Below are 13,980 nucleotides of genomic sequence, written 5' to 3' on the forward strand. Positions count from 1 at the left end.
AGCATAAGTTGGCGACATTAACTACAAAAAAGATAATGGAGATACATTTCTTATTTGATGATAGCAAAAAAGTAAAAACTTCCATATGATAGTCCCTAAAAATACTAAAAATAAATGCACTAAGGAACAAAACATTTTTGTGAAAATCCCTGTGTGCTGGTAAGTAGCAGAGCTCAGTGGTATCAGTGTGGGCCAGTGTCCTCACACCATTATCATGAGAGTGTATCTCCAACACGCCAAGTACAGAGAGAGAGAGAATAAGCAATTACAGCTTTTTCAATGTAATACAATGTAACAATAATTCTGTGTCTACTGAATCTAATAATAAATTATGGCTAGTATTTTCTATATTTGTGTGTTCTTTGTTTTTTCAGACTCAGGAAGTTACAAAAATAACAGAGTCCTGTGTATCCTTCCCTTAGATTCCCCAAATGGCAGCTTCTTACTAACTAAAATGTAATCCTGAAACCAGGAAAATGACATTAGTACAATATTGTTAATGAACTGCTAACCGTATCCAGATTTTTATTGTACTCATTTGTGTATATGTGGTGGGGGAGTAGAATACAGCACTTCGAAATTTTATCCCACTTATAGTGTATACTACAATCAAGATACAAAACTATTCCCTCGCCATAGAGACTGTCTCATGCTACCACTTTATAATTGTACGCCCTTTCCCTAACCTCTGGCAACCACCGGTCTGTTCTCCATCTCTATAATCTTGAAATTTCAAGATTATGTTGAAATGGTATCTAAATGGAATCACACAATATGAAAACCCATAATATTGCCCCTTTTCACTAAGTATAATGCCCTTGAGATCCACCCAAGTTGTTGCCTATATTAATAGTTCAGTCTTTTTTATTGTGAGTAGTCCATGTATGTGTTTGTTTCATTTTCAAAGTAATTCATTTTTCATATTATTTTACATAAATGGGATACATATAAAATACATCCAAGCTGTGATGGATTGGGGACAAATAAGGATCCTTCATTTCTTTACTTGAGAGGCTCTAGTATAAAGCGCCAATGCCAAATAACATACAGGCCAGATATTCACAAATGTTTAATGTTTAAAACTAAAATTCTGGCTGGGCGCGGTGGCTCACGCCTGTAATCCTAGCACTCTGGGAGGCTGAGGCGGGTGGACTGCTCAAGGTCAGGAGTTCGAAACCAGCCTGAGCAAGAGTGAGACCCCATCTCTACTATAAATAAAAAAAAGAAATTAATTGGCCAACTAATAATATATATAGAAAAAATTAGCCGGGCATGGTGGTGCATGCCTGTAGTCCCAGCTCCTCAGGAGGCTGAGGCAGGAGGATTGCTTGAACCCAGGAATTTGAGGTTACTGTGAGCTAGGCTGACGCCACGGTACTCACTCTAGCCTGGGCAACAAAGCGAGACTCTGTCTCAAAAAAAATAAAAAAATGTTTTCCCATATAGAAATAGACTTAGACAGGGTTTCTCAGTCTTGGCTACTGACGGTCTGGGCCACATAATTCTGTTGTGAGGGCTGTCCTGGACTTGCAGGATGTTTAGCAGCATCTCTACCCTCTACCCACCAGACAACAGTAGCACCATGCCCCTAGCAGGACAATTAAAAATACCTCCAGACATTGCCAAATGTCTCCAAAGGAGCACAATCACTGCTGCTTGAGAACCACTGAATTTAAGAATATATATATGTCCCACTTTCAACCTTGGGACAAGTTATTTCCTTCCTTTTTATTTAGCAAATAAAAATGTACAGATTCTCTTCAGTTTTCAGAATCCATTTATCCCTTATTAGAAGTGAAATTATTCTTATCTTTAAAAAATTATGTTGAACAAATATGAAAACATCAAATGTGAAAACAAGAAAATTACATGCACTTTGGTTTATAAAATAAATAGAAACTTATAAGCTACAAGACACAATGAAGGGATATTTTGAAGTTTTTTTCTCACAGGAACTTTTTATGATAATTTTATTAAGAAGTATATTGGGTAAAGGGGCCTTTCAAAGACATTGCTAATGTTCTATTTCTTGAGAGTGTGTTTGGAGGTTCTAGCAAGGGAGCTCACAGCTACCTGCATACCCTCGACTGAAGACTGGTCCTCCTCTATTGGAGAAGGTCGTCCTCTTCGACCGGAGGCACATGGAGCGGTGAGGGAGGAGGGGACACCCGCCCAGCCAGCCAGATCAGCGAGTCAACCCTGGCGATCAGGGGGGTGACAGACGTCACAGCCAGATCGCCCTCACATCCGGTAATGTTCTATTTCTTAAGCTGTTGTGACAGATGGATAGGGCTGTGTGCATGTGTATACCTTTTACTTTTATATGATTAAAATCTTCATAAAAAAGTGAAAACACTGAATACCTTTAGAAAATGTATCCGTTTAGCTGAATTTGGAAAAATTTTAAATTTTAAGTAAAACAATTTTGGTAAAATGCTCTTGGTATAATAAATAGTACAAAAAGTAGCAATCCCTGGAAAAAATTTATAGGAAACAATACTAGGATTGTCTGCTAAAATAAAGAAAATGCCCAGAGTAGGAGTTATAACTATTCTATTCAGTACTAAGCACAAAAGTTTAACACGTGGGTAGAAATAAAATACACAACAGTTACCATGAAATTATATTCCAAAGTTTATATACACAAAAACTTTAATATATAACATGTCCTTGTTAATTAAAGCAATACAGATATGTTAAAAATTTACTCCTTTTTGTACTCAATTCTCTAGCATGTAATGCAAATTCAATCTAAAAAATATTAAAAATTTACTATTCTTCTTCTTTAATATAAAGCTATTCACCAACAAATCCAAAGAGAACATACAAGTTAACCAACATGAAAGATGTCAGGTTTTAGGTATCTTACGTATTACACATTATGTGAAATGATCTACATATATGTGTGCTTAGTATACTTAGACCTTAATAGTAATTTTACTTATGTAATTCAGTTAAAAAATAAAAATCTGAAAAACACTGTAATAAGAAAGGCAATACCTGAATAACCCACTGTCGGTGCTGCCAGGCGTGGTAATTCTTTGCATCCTGATTAAGAATATCAGCAATAAACTCAAGCTCCTGAGATGGATCTTTTAGCCATTCCACTAACACTCGCCTATGATGCCTAATGCCCAGAGAAGAAGAGAAAGAAGTTTTTTGTTAATTTACCCAAGAACTAAAATATCAGTTGCATGTGTTATCTAAGTGATCTTGGAGGACACTCAAGAAACAAAAATTCACCTCTAATTCTCAAGACTCTCCTGGAGAGAAAAGGCAACACAAAAGAAATATTAAGAAAAAAATTTCAGAACACTAAGGAAGAACTGAGAAACAAAAAACAGTGATTTGTGTGTAAAATGAAATCAGATACATAGGACTTAAAGGTTTATCTCAAGCTAAATCTGGAAGTACAAATACAATAATCTTCTGACAACCACAAAATTCTGTCAAAGAATTCTGAAGCATTACCAGACTGCAAAATAAGAAACTAGAGGAAATATGTCATTATTTTATCAATTATAGAAGGTCGTTTCCCCACCCTTTCCTAAGTTTCATGAGAGACCATTTTTCCAGGGGGAGGGGTGGCAGAGATTTGCTGTGGACCCACTGCCCAGGGGTTGGGGACAGCAGTGTTAGACTGCAGCATTCATTACACTAAAAGTGAGCAGGAGTGATGGGGAAAGGTGAAAGAAAGGGTTTCATGCTTAATGAACAACCTACTCTACATACACAGAAAATTTAAAAATTCATCTTACAGAATATTAAGAAGGCAAGATACCACCCAAGAAGAAAGTCCTAGAGATAAACATTTCTAAATTTTTCTAAAAATCTTCAAAGTCAGTGAACACTAGTAGCATTTTATTTTTTCAGATTCCTGGTAAATTATATAATTTAGGAAAAAGTTAAAAATTAAATCCTCTGGTATATCAAACTGATCTATAGGAACAAAAGTTCACCCTGATGTTCTATGATTTAAAAAATACTAAATACAGGGGTTTATCTTACAACGTAAGTTTTTATAGCAAAAATTTAATGAAAAGTGATTAATTAATTAGGATATAGGATTTTCATTAATTATACTATACTGATTATAAAAGGAACTCTAACAGAGTGGGCAATTTATTTTTTATTTATTTATTTTTTTTTTTTTGAGACAGAGTCTCACTTTGTTGCCCAGGCTAGAGTGAGTGCCGTGGCGTCAGCCTAGCTCACAGCAACCTCAAACTCCTGGGCTCGAGTGATCCTTCTGCCTCAGCCTCCCGGGTAGCTGGGACTACAGGCATGCGCCACCATGCCCGGCTAATTTTTTTATATATATATATCAGTTGGCCAATTAATTTCTTTCTATTTATAGTAGAGACGGGGTCTCGCTCAGGCTGGTTTTGAACTCCTGACCTCGAGCAATCCGCCCGCCTCGGCCTCCCAAGAGCTAGGATTACAGGCGTGAGCCACAGCGCCCGGCCTCAGAGTGGGCAATTTAAAATGTACTGCAATTAAAAATCTGCTGGGCTTTCAACAGTAGCTGCTTTGGGTGGCTGTGTTTTGTTTTTATAACAATGGGTGATGAAGTATTAATGACAATGTCTGTAATATCCAGAAAAGAAAAGCTATTTCTCTTTAGCAAAAACTAGATGTAATCAAATACTGAGAATGCTTGTGATGTCTAGATTTTATAGCTACAGATTTTTACATAAAAGCACCTTAATTCCACAGGGTAAATAACTTCTTAGTGAGGGTCTGAAACTTTTTATTTAATCTCTTTTCTCACTAATACAACTATTTTATAATGCCATTTTTTAGGAATGCAATAATCCAGTCATAAACAAAGAGGCTACACTGGTGAAGTTTTTAACTAAATAAAATTCTACAAATGGAAATCTGTATAAGAGCTGCCACTTCCATGCTTTGCCAAATAACTGTATGTTTTATTGTTTATTTACAAATAATGTTATTTACTGAAGACAGTTATGCACTGTTAGATCTACTGTTATATTCTAATTCTTTGATAATTATCTATATATAGCTAAATATTCCTTAAAGATAATATCTGATTATGCAGAGTATTACCACTCAGCTGGTCCAGATGGCAGTTCAAGCTCCTCATCTGTCCACATTTGGGATGAAGGTGGTCTTTCTCCTGAGGTTAACCTCTATGTTGGACCCCTTCCAAATCTAAGCCTTTACTCTATCCTTCTCTTTAATTCTCAACCTCTCTTTTGTATTAACACTCTCCTCTCACCATGAAGTCTTTACCATATTGAAAACACAAACAAAAACCCACTGCCCTGACTAGCTACTTGCTATGTCTTCCTTTCTGAGCACCTGAGCTTCTTCCTCTCCCATTGACAATTCAACCCACTGCTGTGCGACTCCCTTCCTCTTCCACCTCTTCCCTTCTGCCCACCCTGTCACCCACCCAAACCCCTGGTGAGAGGACTACATACGTCAAGGACACTCACTGACATCCCAATTGACAAATCCATTGGTCACCACTTTCTCTGACTTCTCATCAGTAGCTAATATTGTCATCCATTCCTGTCTTCTTGAAACTCTCTCTTCTCTTGGTGCCTACAACATTACCTTCTGGTTTCCTTCCTCAGCCCCCCAGCACACTTCTCTGCCTCTCACAAGATGATGTTCATCAACACTCTATCCTCAGCCTTCTCCTCTAACTCTCTCTGAGCTCCTCGCCTGTGGCTCTGACTCCAGCTGCCATTCCAGAACACAGACAGCCCCCACCTCCTGTCAGCATCCCAACTGCTCCTCACTCCAGAAGAGCATTTCCAGCCACCTACTGGACATCTGCATACAGGTTTTCCACTAGCACATCAAATCCACTTGTCTAATACGGACTCCATCGTTCTTCCCCCAAAATGTGCTGCTGCGCCTCCCAAATTCAGAGTGGATGGCAACCCCATTCACCCAGCTGTCTAAGTCAGAAATATAATGTTCTTCTTCCATCACTCCTTCAATAAATTACTTCGAAATCTGTTGCTTTTACCTCCAAAATCTCTCTCAAATTCATCACTCTCCTTACCACATCCCCACGTTTGAAGCCTCATCTCTTCTAACCTGCACCACGGCAGGGGCCTCCAGGATCGCAAAGGCAGCCAGTCCCTCCTCTGCCCTGCCACTGGCGTAAGCCTTCTAAGACACAAAACTAATGGTGTTAATTAAAACTTGTCACTAGCTCGCCACTGCCACTAAGACCCACCCAAAGCCCTAATCAACGCTCACAAGGCCCTTTATGCTCTCGCCCCTGCCACAGCTCCCCAAAGACACTCTAAGCACAGGGAATCGTCATGCTTCTGCCCAGAATACTTTCTTTGACTCAGAGGTCCTTCCTTTCCAAAGTCTTTCTTAAATCTCAGGCATAAAGGTACTATGGTGTGTGTGCAGGACATTAAGAGCAGGCAGTCAGTGGCACGGAAAGTAGAGCAAGCTCTTGGTGGCGAGCCACACTGCCTCTTCTACTTCACCTTCACCACCACCGCCGCCACCTGTGCCTCCATCACTGCCACCACCACCACCAGCGTGGGAACAGCAGCTACCTTCCATTCATGGGTTGCTCACTACATACTGGGTACTGTTCAAACTCTTTCCTATTTGTTCTCTGTCTTCCTCCCCCATAACTTCTCTCTTTTTTCCTATTGTGTTCTGCTACCCTCACCCATAAAAATCCCCAGACTCTTGTCTATGTTAACCTAGGGGCTTAATTTCTAGAACAAATATACGCTGTGAAAAACTCGAGCATTATGCCTTTCACAATGCTATGTGAAACAACTGGTTTTATGACTTGCTCTCCTCTTTAAACTACATCTGGTTTGTCTTTGTATCCCCAGCATCAATAAAAATTTTTTGAATAAACAAATGAATAAAAGATCAAGCACCAAAAAGTCATTTGTAACACACTGAATAGAAAACATTTTTTTAGGCCGGGTGCGGTGGCTCACACCTGTAATCCTAGCACTCTGGGAGGCCAAGGCGGGAGGATCGCTCAAGGTCAGGAATTCAAGACCAGCCTGAGCAAGAGCGAGGCCCTGTCTCTACTAAAAATAGAAACAAATTATCTGGACAACGAAAAAAAAAAAATATATATATATTTAAAATTAGCTAGGCATGGTGGCACATGCCTGTAGTCCAAGCTACTCGGGAGGCTGAGGCAGGAGGATCGCTTGAGTCCAGGAGTTTGAGGTTGCTGTGAACTAGGCTGATGCCACGGCACTCACTCTAGCCTGGGCAACAAAGTGAGACTCTGTCTCAAAAAAAACAATAGCTAATCTTTGAGTGTTAACTATGGGTCAGATATCATTTTGACACTAAACATAAAGTTATCACATTTAATCCTAACAATCCTATGAGGCAAGTAACATTAGCTTCAATATAAAGTACTAAATAAATTTATAAAGAAACAAAAACCTCCCTACAATCTCATCACCCACTGGCAAGTACTATTAGCAGAGTGGCATGCATTCTATTTTCATCTTACCAAACTTGATAGTTTTTGGGCTGTTCCTCAATTATTGCAGTGATGTAGTTCATTTCCTCATGTAGATCCTTGTGTAGTGACTTTAAGAGAACTCTCCGAAAATGCCTACAGCAAACATCAAGCATCCAAAGTCTGATTACTCCACAGAAGTTGCCTAGTAACAATAACAAATAAAGCTACAAGACAAGAATCTAGTCAAACTTCTATATAACCAATAAGATAATAATTCAATTGCTTGTGGTTGTCCAAATTCATATAACTATCTGGTGATCGGAGGAATAAAGCATTTGGAGTAAAAATACTAAAAGGCAGAAGAAAAGTAAATTTTTGAACCCTAAGTAATGAAAGACAACCAACTAAATGATTATTCTCAGGTAATACTCTGGTCACCAGTGCTCAATAACACAAGAATCAAAGGCCGGGCGTGGTGGCTCATGCCTGTAATCCTAGCACTCTGGGAGGCCGAGGCGGGCGGATCGCTTGAGCCCAGGAGTTTGAGACCACCCTGAGCAAGAACAAGACCCCATCTCTTCTAAAAATAGAAAGAAATTAGCCAGAAAACTAAAAATATAGAAAAAAAATTAGCCAGGCATGGTGGTACGTGCCTATAGTCCCAGCTACTCGGGAGGCTGAGGCAGGAGGATCGCTTGATCCCAGGAGTTGGAGGTTGCTGTGAGCTAGGCTTACGCCACGGCACTCTAGCTTGGGCAACAGAGTAAGACTCTGTTTCAAAAAAATAAAATAAATAAATAAATAAAAAGAATATTCAGAGAACAAAAATGAGTTCTCAAAAATTAAAAATGAATGCAGAATTCTAAAAAAAATCAATAGGAGTTAGAAGATAAAATTGAAGAAATACCTCAAAAGTAAATAAAAAGACAAAGAAATGAAAATAAGAAGCTGAGTGTGGTGGTGCCCACCTATAGTCCTAACTACTCAGGAGGCTGAGGTGGGTAAGGTGGGAGGATTCCTCAAGGCCAGGGGTTTGAGACCAGCCTGGGCAATGTAGCGAGGCCCCACTGCTATAAAAAAAAAAAAAAATTAGCTGGGAGGCTGAGGCAGGAGGATCACTTGAGCCCAGGAGTTTGAGGTTGCAGTGAGCTATGATGATGCTACCACACTCTGGCCTGGGCAACAGAGGAAGACCCTGCCTCAAACAATTAGTCAATAACACTGAAGGAAAACTAATGATTTTTAAATGCATAAATCTTAAAAACTATTTCCTACACAAAAGTTATTTCCCATCCTTCTACTCAAGGATGTGCTCTATAAAATGACAGAACAAATTGAGAAAGAGAAAGATGTAGGATCTAGGAAACAGGGTATCTAACACATTAAAGAGTTGAAGACCAGATGTACAGCATCTAAACTGGCAAAGAAAAGAATGAAATTGAAGGATTATCTGTAGTGTTCAACAGAAATAGGACATTTTATATATATATATATATATATATATATATATATATATATATATATATATATATATATATATCAGAGAGTCTGGGAGATAAATTACTTATTAGCACAAAGAAAACTAAACAAAAAAGGCAATCTATTAAAGGAAGTATAATTATCCTGTAAAACAAGGGGTAGCATAAACCATAACTGATTACACATTTGTGACTGAGGGAGGGTATCAGAGAAGGAACTCTGAACTCAGTATCTTTCACACAAGGAACAGGTACTGTCTAAGATGAAAAAAAAGAAAAAATAACAATTAAGCATATTATCTAGAACACTAAGGTTGATTCAAGAAAAAACATCTATGAGTAGCTGCCTCTAAGGAGTGGCAACTCCTTAATTAAAGTTCAGTTAAAAAAAAGAAAGAAAGAAAAGCCATTTGAACCAACATATCAGACATTTAAGAAGGGAATATTAATGACATGTATTACTTACCACACTGTATAATTGGCTGCATTTAACTCAATAGCATCTTGGGTTAGTTTAAAAGCTCGTTCACTTCTTTCATCACGCTGCAGAACAGCTCGGAAGTAATCATACACATCTCTAACTGGAGACAGAGCACACAGCCACATTAGGACTATCTTTCTTATTTAAAACTAGCACTAGAACATGTTATACCTATGTGGAAAGATTTTATTTGCATGTATATCATTTAAACCAATAAGCAAAATAAAGGGTCAAATGATTGTGACTGCCACCCTGATGATACTCTAGTATCACAGCCACAGAGTATGGGCTCCATATGTATAATCATGCTTACTGCTTATATGTGTGTGTGTGTGTGTGTGTGTGTGTGTGTGTGTGTGTGTATGTTAATGCTAGACTCCAAATCTCCCAAAGATCTTATGTATAAAGATAAAATTAGGAGTGCATATATTCAGGGCTGGGCGCAGTGGCTCACACCTGTAATCCTACCACTCTGGGAGGCCGAGGAGGGAGGATCACTTGAGATCAGGAGTTAGTGATCAGCCTGAGCAAGAGTAAGACCCTGTTTCTACTAAAAATAGGAAAAATTAGCCAGGTGTGGTGGTGTACACCTGTAGTCCCAGCTACTTGCAGGAGGATCACTTGAGCCCAGGAGTTTGAGGTTGCTGTGATCTAGGCTGACGCCACGGCACTCTAGCCCAGACAACAGAGCACGTACATATATTCAAATACATCAACATAGCTGTTTTTCTCACATTTTATCTTGACCAGATTTTTGACTGAACAATATGTTCAATGGTAGAAAACTCAAACAAGTACAAAAAGGTTCACACTAAATTTCCTTTCCAGTAAATTCTCAGTCCTCCTCACCAGAAGCAATCACTGTTAACTGATTCTGGTGTATCCTTCCAAATATATTCTATGCAGATATGACCTAATTCCATCCTTCATTTTTTCATACAAATGAGATCACATCACACTCAATGTTTTCGGCCTTGCTTTCTCAACTCATACATTATTAAAGATAGTGTAAACTACTACAAACCTCTGTGGAAAATCATTTGATAATATCTATTAAAAATTAAAATTTAGGCTGGGCGCGGTGGCTCACGCCTGTAATCCTAGCACTCTGGGAGGCCGAGGCAGGCGGATTGCTCGAGTTCAGGAGTTTGAAACCAGCCTGAGCAAGAGCGAGACCCCGTCTCTACTATAAATAGAAAGAAATTAATTGGCCAACTAATACATATATAGAAAAAATCAGCCGGGCATGGTGGCGCATGCCTGTAGTCCCAGCTACTCGGGAGGCTGAGGCAGGAGGATTGCTTGAGCCCAGGAGTTTGAGGTTGCTGTGAACTAGGCTGACGCCACAGCACTCACTCTAGCCTGGGCAACAAAGTGAGACTCTGTCTCAAAAAAAAAAAAAAATTAAAATTTACAGACTCATTAACCCTACATTTCCAGTTCCAGAATTTTCTTACAACTATACTGCCATATGTATGCAAAGCATCCAAAGATATTTACTGGAGCACTTGGTTACATAAAAAAGAAACTGAGAGCCAGGCATGGTGGCACAGGCACACCGTAGCCCTGGCTACTAGGGAGGGTAAGGCAGGAGAACCGCTGGAGCACAGGAGTTTGAGATCAGCCTGGGCAACATGGCAAGCCCTCACCAAAAGAAAAGAGAAGAAAACAAAACAAAGACACTGAGGAGGGGGTCATAAGAACCCCCAAATTACAGGCAAGCAGGACAGAAGATATGGGTAACCTGAGGATTCTCTACTTGCAACTGGCATTTGAAGTGGGGGGCAGTCTCACAGCACTGAGCCTGTGGGGTCCATGCTAACTCCAGCTGGTCAGTGTAAGAACGGATCTAAATTGTAGGACACCAAGTCAATGTCTACAAAGAATTGCCTGGTGTGAAAAACCCAAACATTTGGTACCAGAAATATTTTCACTACAGAGAAACAAGTTTTTCCTTTTAGACTATAATCCTAAAAGTAAAAGTATCAGACAAAAACATGAACAAGTACAGCTCTTTACAAATTCTGAGATATACAAAGGTTACCTGCTTCTAACCATTACCTTTAAAGTTGAAATTTAATTCATTCCAGAGCAGAATTTAGAAACAACATAAATGTCAAATAACTATAGAATACTATGCAGTTATTAAGAACCAAGTTTCCAAATAATTTCAAATTTATAACAAAATGATTAGAAAATGTTAAGTCTCTATATAATGTATATATACTTAATACACACATAAATCTGTACCTAAAGCATACACATACACACATGTGCACTGTTAAAATAATTGGGAAAATATCAGGCCGGGATAGCTCCAGAGCATAGGGTTCTTATATATGCAACCAAAGTCCTTTTCTATACAAACAGTAAAATGAAAGTTAATATTAAAATATTCTTTTAGGCCAGGAGCGGTGGCTCACACCTGTAATTCTAGCACTCTGGGAGGCCGAGGCAGGAGAACTGTTTGAGCTCAGGAGTTTAGGAACAGCCTGAGCTAGAGCGAGACCCTGTCTCCACCAAAAATAGAAAAAATTAGCTGGGCATGGTGGCGCATGCCTGTAGTCTTAGCTACTCAGGAGGCTGAGGCAGAAGGATAGCTTGAGCCCAGGAGTTTGAGGTTGCTGTGAGCTAAACCGATGCCACAGCACTCTAGCTGGGGCAACAGAGTGAGACTCTGTCTCAAAAAATAAATAAATAAATAAATAACATATTCTTTTAAAAATTATAAATTGAATTAAAAATTATAAATTTCTAAAACTTTGCCTTTTTCTTTTCTTTTTTTCCTTTGAGACAAGGTCTCGCTCTGTCACCCAAGCTGGAGTGCAGTGGCACGATCACAGCTGACCGCAGCACTGCACTGCAGCCTTGAACTCCTGGGCTCAAGCAATCCTCCTGCTTCAGCCTCCCGAGTAGCTGGAACTACAGGTGCATGCCACCACACCCAGCTAATTTTTTAAGTTTTGCAGAGATGGGGTCTCACTATGTTGCCCAGGCTGGTCTTAAACTCCTGGCCTCAAGTGATCCTCCCACTTCACCTCCCAAAGTGCTGGGATTACAGGCAAGAACCACCATGCCGAGCCAAACTTTGCCTTTTTTACCTCAACACTGATTCTGAGATCTGTCCATGTTATGATTGATCTAAATCCTCTTAATGGTTATACAGTATTCAATTGTATGAGACTGATAAACTTGATTTTATCCATTTCTCCAAAAGATAGACATATAGGTGGTTTCCAGTATCTTGCTTTTTCAAAACGTACTGCACATTATAGTAGCTAACATAAATTGTGCTTACTATGAGCCAGATACTGTCCTATGATTTTATGTAAATAACTCACTCCATCTACAATGAAGTTACTACCATTATCCATATTTTTACATAGGTGGAAACAAAGGTACATAGAGGCTAAATGACTTGGGAAAGGTTACACAGCCAGTAAAATGGTGAAGTTAGAATGTGAACCAGGTAGTCGGGCTCCAAAGTCTGTGCTTTTAACCTTCTAGTGCGTATCTTCTCATGCTGTGTGCTAGAGTGAACTCAGAAAGTGTAATGAGAAGCCCCACTGCTAGGCTTCAAAGTATGAGAATTTTCCAGTTTTAATAGATATACTCACTGCTTTCCAAATGGCTAAACATTTGAAAACTACCATCTGAAATATATGGATTTGTTCATATGTCTTAATACCTGATATCATATGACAGTTTTCATTTTTGCCATTTAAATCATGGGTGAAAAGAGGCATTCTCATTTCAATTTGCGTACGTTTCATTCCTAAAGATAATGGACATTCCCCCTATTTATTGGACAATGGAATGTTCTTTTCTGTAAATTGCCAGTTCATACTCATTTTTTGATTAGGATGTCTGTCTTCTTACCCTTTTGTAAGAATTCCTTATAAAATTTTGAACATCAATCCTATTTTATATGGTTTATCTTCTCCCATACTGCTACTTGCTTTTTAACTTGTTCATGGTTTCTTCTGTTGTATAAGTTTTAAATTTTGATATAGTTACCAATTTTTGGTAAGTCAAATATATCTTTTATTAAATACTTTGTAGTTTCTTATCATGGCATATGTAAGAACTTAAAATGTAATTTTACACCGTGTAAAAGGGTTAATAATTTACTCCCAATGGAAATATTGCTTGTATCAATTTCCTCAACATCTTTGTTCTAAGTACTTACAAACCTGAACAAGTTGTGGTTTGTATTTCTCCAATTACTAGTGAGGTCACTGTAATCTCTTCATAGATATTTCCATTTCTTCTAGTGAATTGTCTCTTCACAAACAATATCTCTCGTTTTTCTTTTTTTTTTTTTTTTTTTTGAGACATAGTCTCACTCTGTTGCCCCAGCTAGAGTGCCGTGGCATCAGCCTAGCTCACAGCAATCTTAAACTCCTGGGCTCAAGCAATCCTTCTGCCTCAGCCTCCCGAGTAGCTGGGATTGCAGGCGTGCGCCACTATGCCCAGCTAATTTTTTTATATATATGTATATTTTTTAGTTGTCCAGCTAATTTCTTTCTATTTTTTTAGTAGAGATGGGGTCTCACTCTTGCTCAGGCTGGTCTGGA

The 13,980-nt window shown here is 38.8% G+C and overlaps 1 protein-coding gene across 2 annotated transcripts in view; it reads right to left on the reverse strand.

Moving 5' to 3' along the window:
- The window catches only part of FNTA (farnesyltransferase, CAAX box, subunit alpha), a 31,763-nt gene that overhangs the window by 14,440 nt on the left and 3,343 nt on the right, over nucleotides 1–13,980 (reverse strand). For both annotated transcript variants that reach the window (XR_012914715.1, XM_012777365.3), the window contains exons 3-5: nucleotides 9,389–9,503; nucleotides 7,493–7,597; nucleotides 3,001–3,127 (exon numbers count right to left, since the gene is read on the reverse strand). Coding sequence is in view for 1 of the 2 variants with exons in the window: in XM_012777365.3 (XP_012632819.2) it covers nucleotides 3,001–3,127; nucleotides 7,493–7,597; nucleotides 9,389–9,503 (347 nt within the window). In the remaining variant the exon portion in view is untranslated. The remainder of the gene's footprint in view (nucleotides 1–3,000; nucleotides 3,128–7,492; nucleotides 7,598–9,388; nucleotides 9,504–13,980) is intronic.

Source organism: Microcebus murinus, chromosome 24 (assembly GCF_040939455.1).
Source record: "Microcebus murinus isolate Inina chromosome 24, M.murinus_Inina_mat1.0, whole genome shotgun sequence".
Lineage (NCBI taxonomy): Eukaryota > Metazoa > Chordata > Mammalia > Primates > Cheirogaleidae > Microcebus > Microcebus murinus.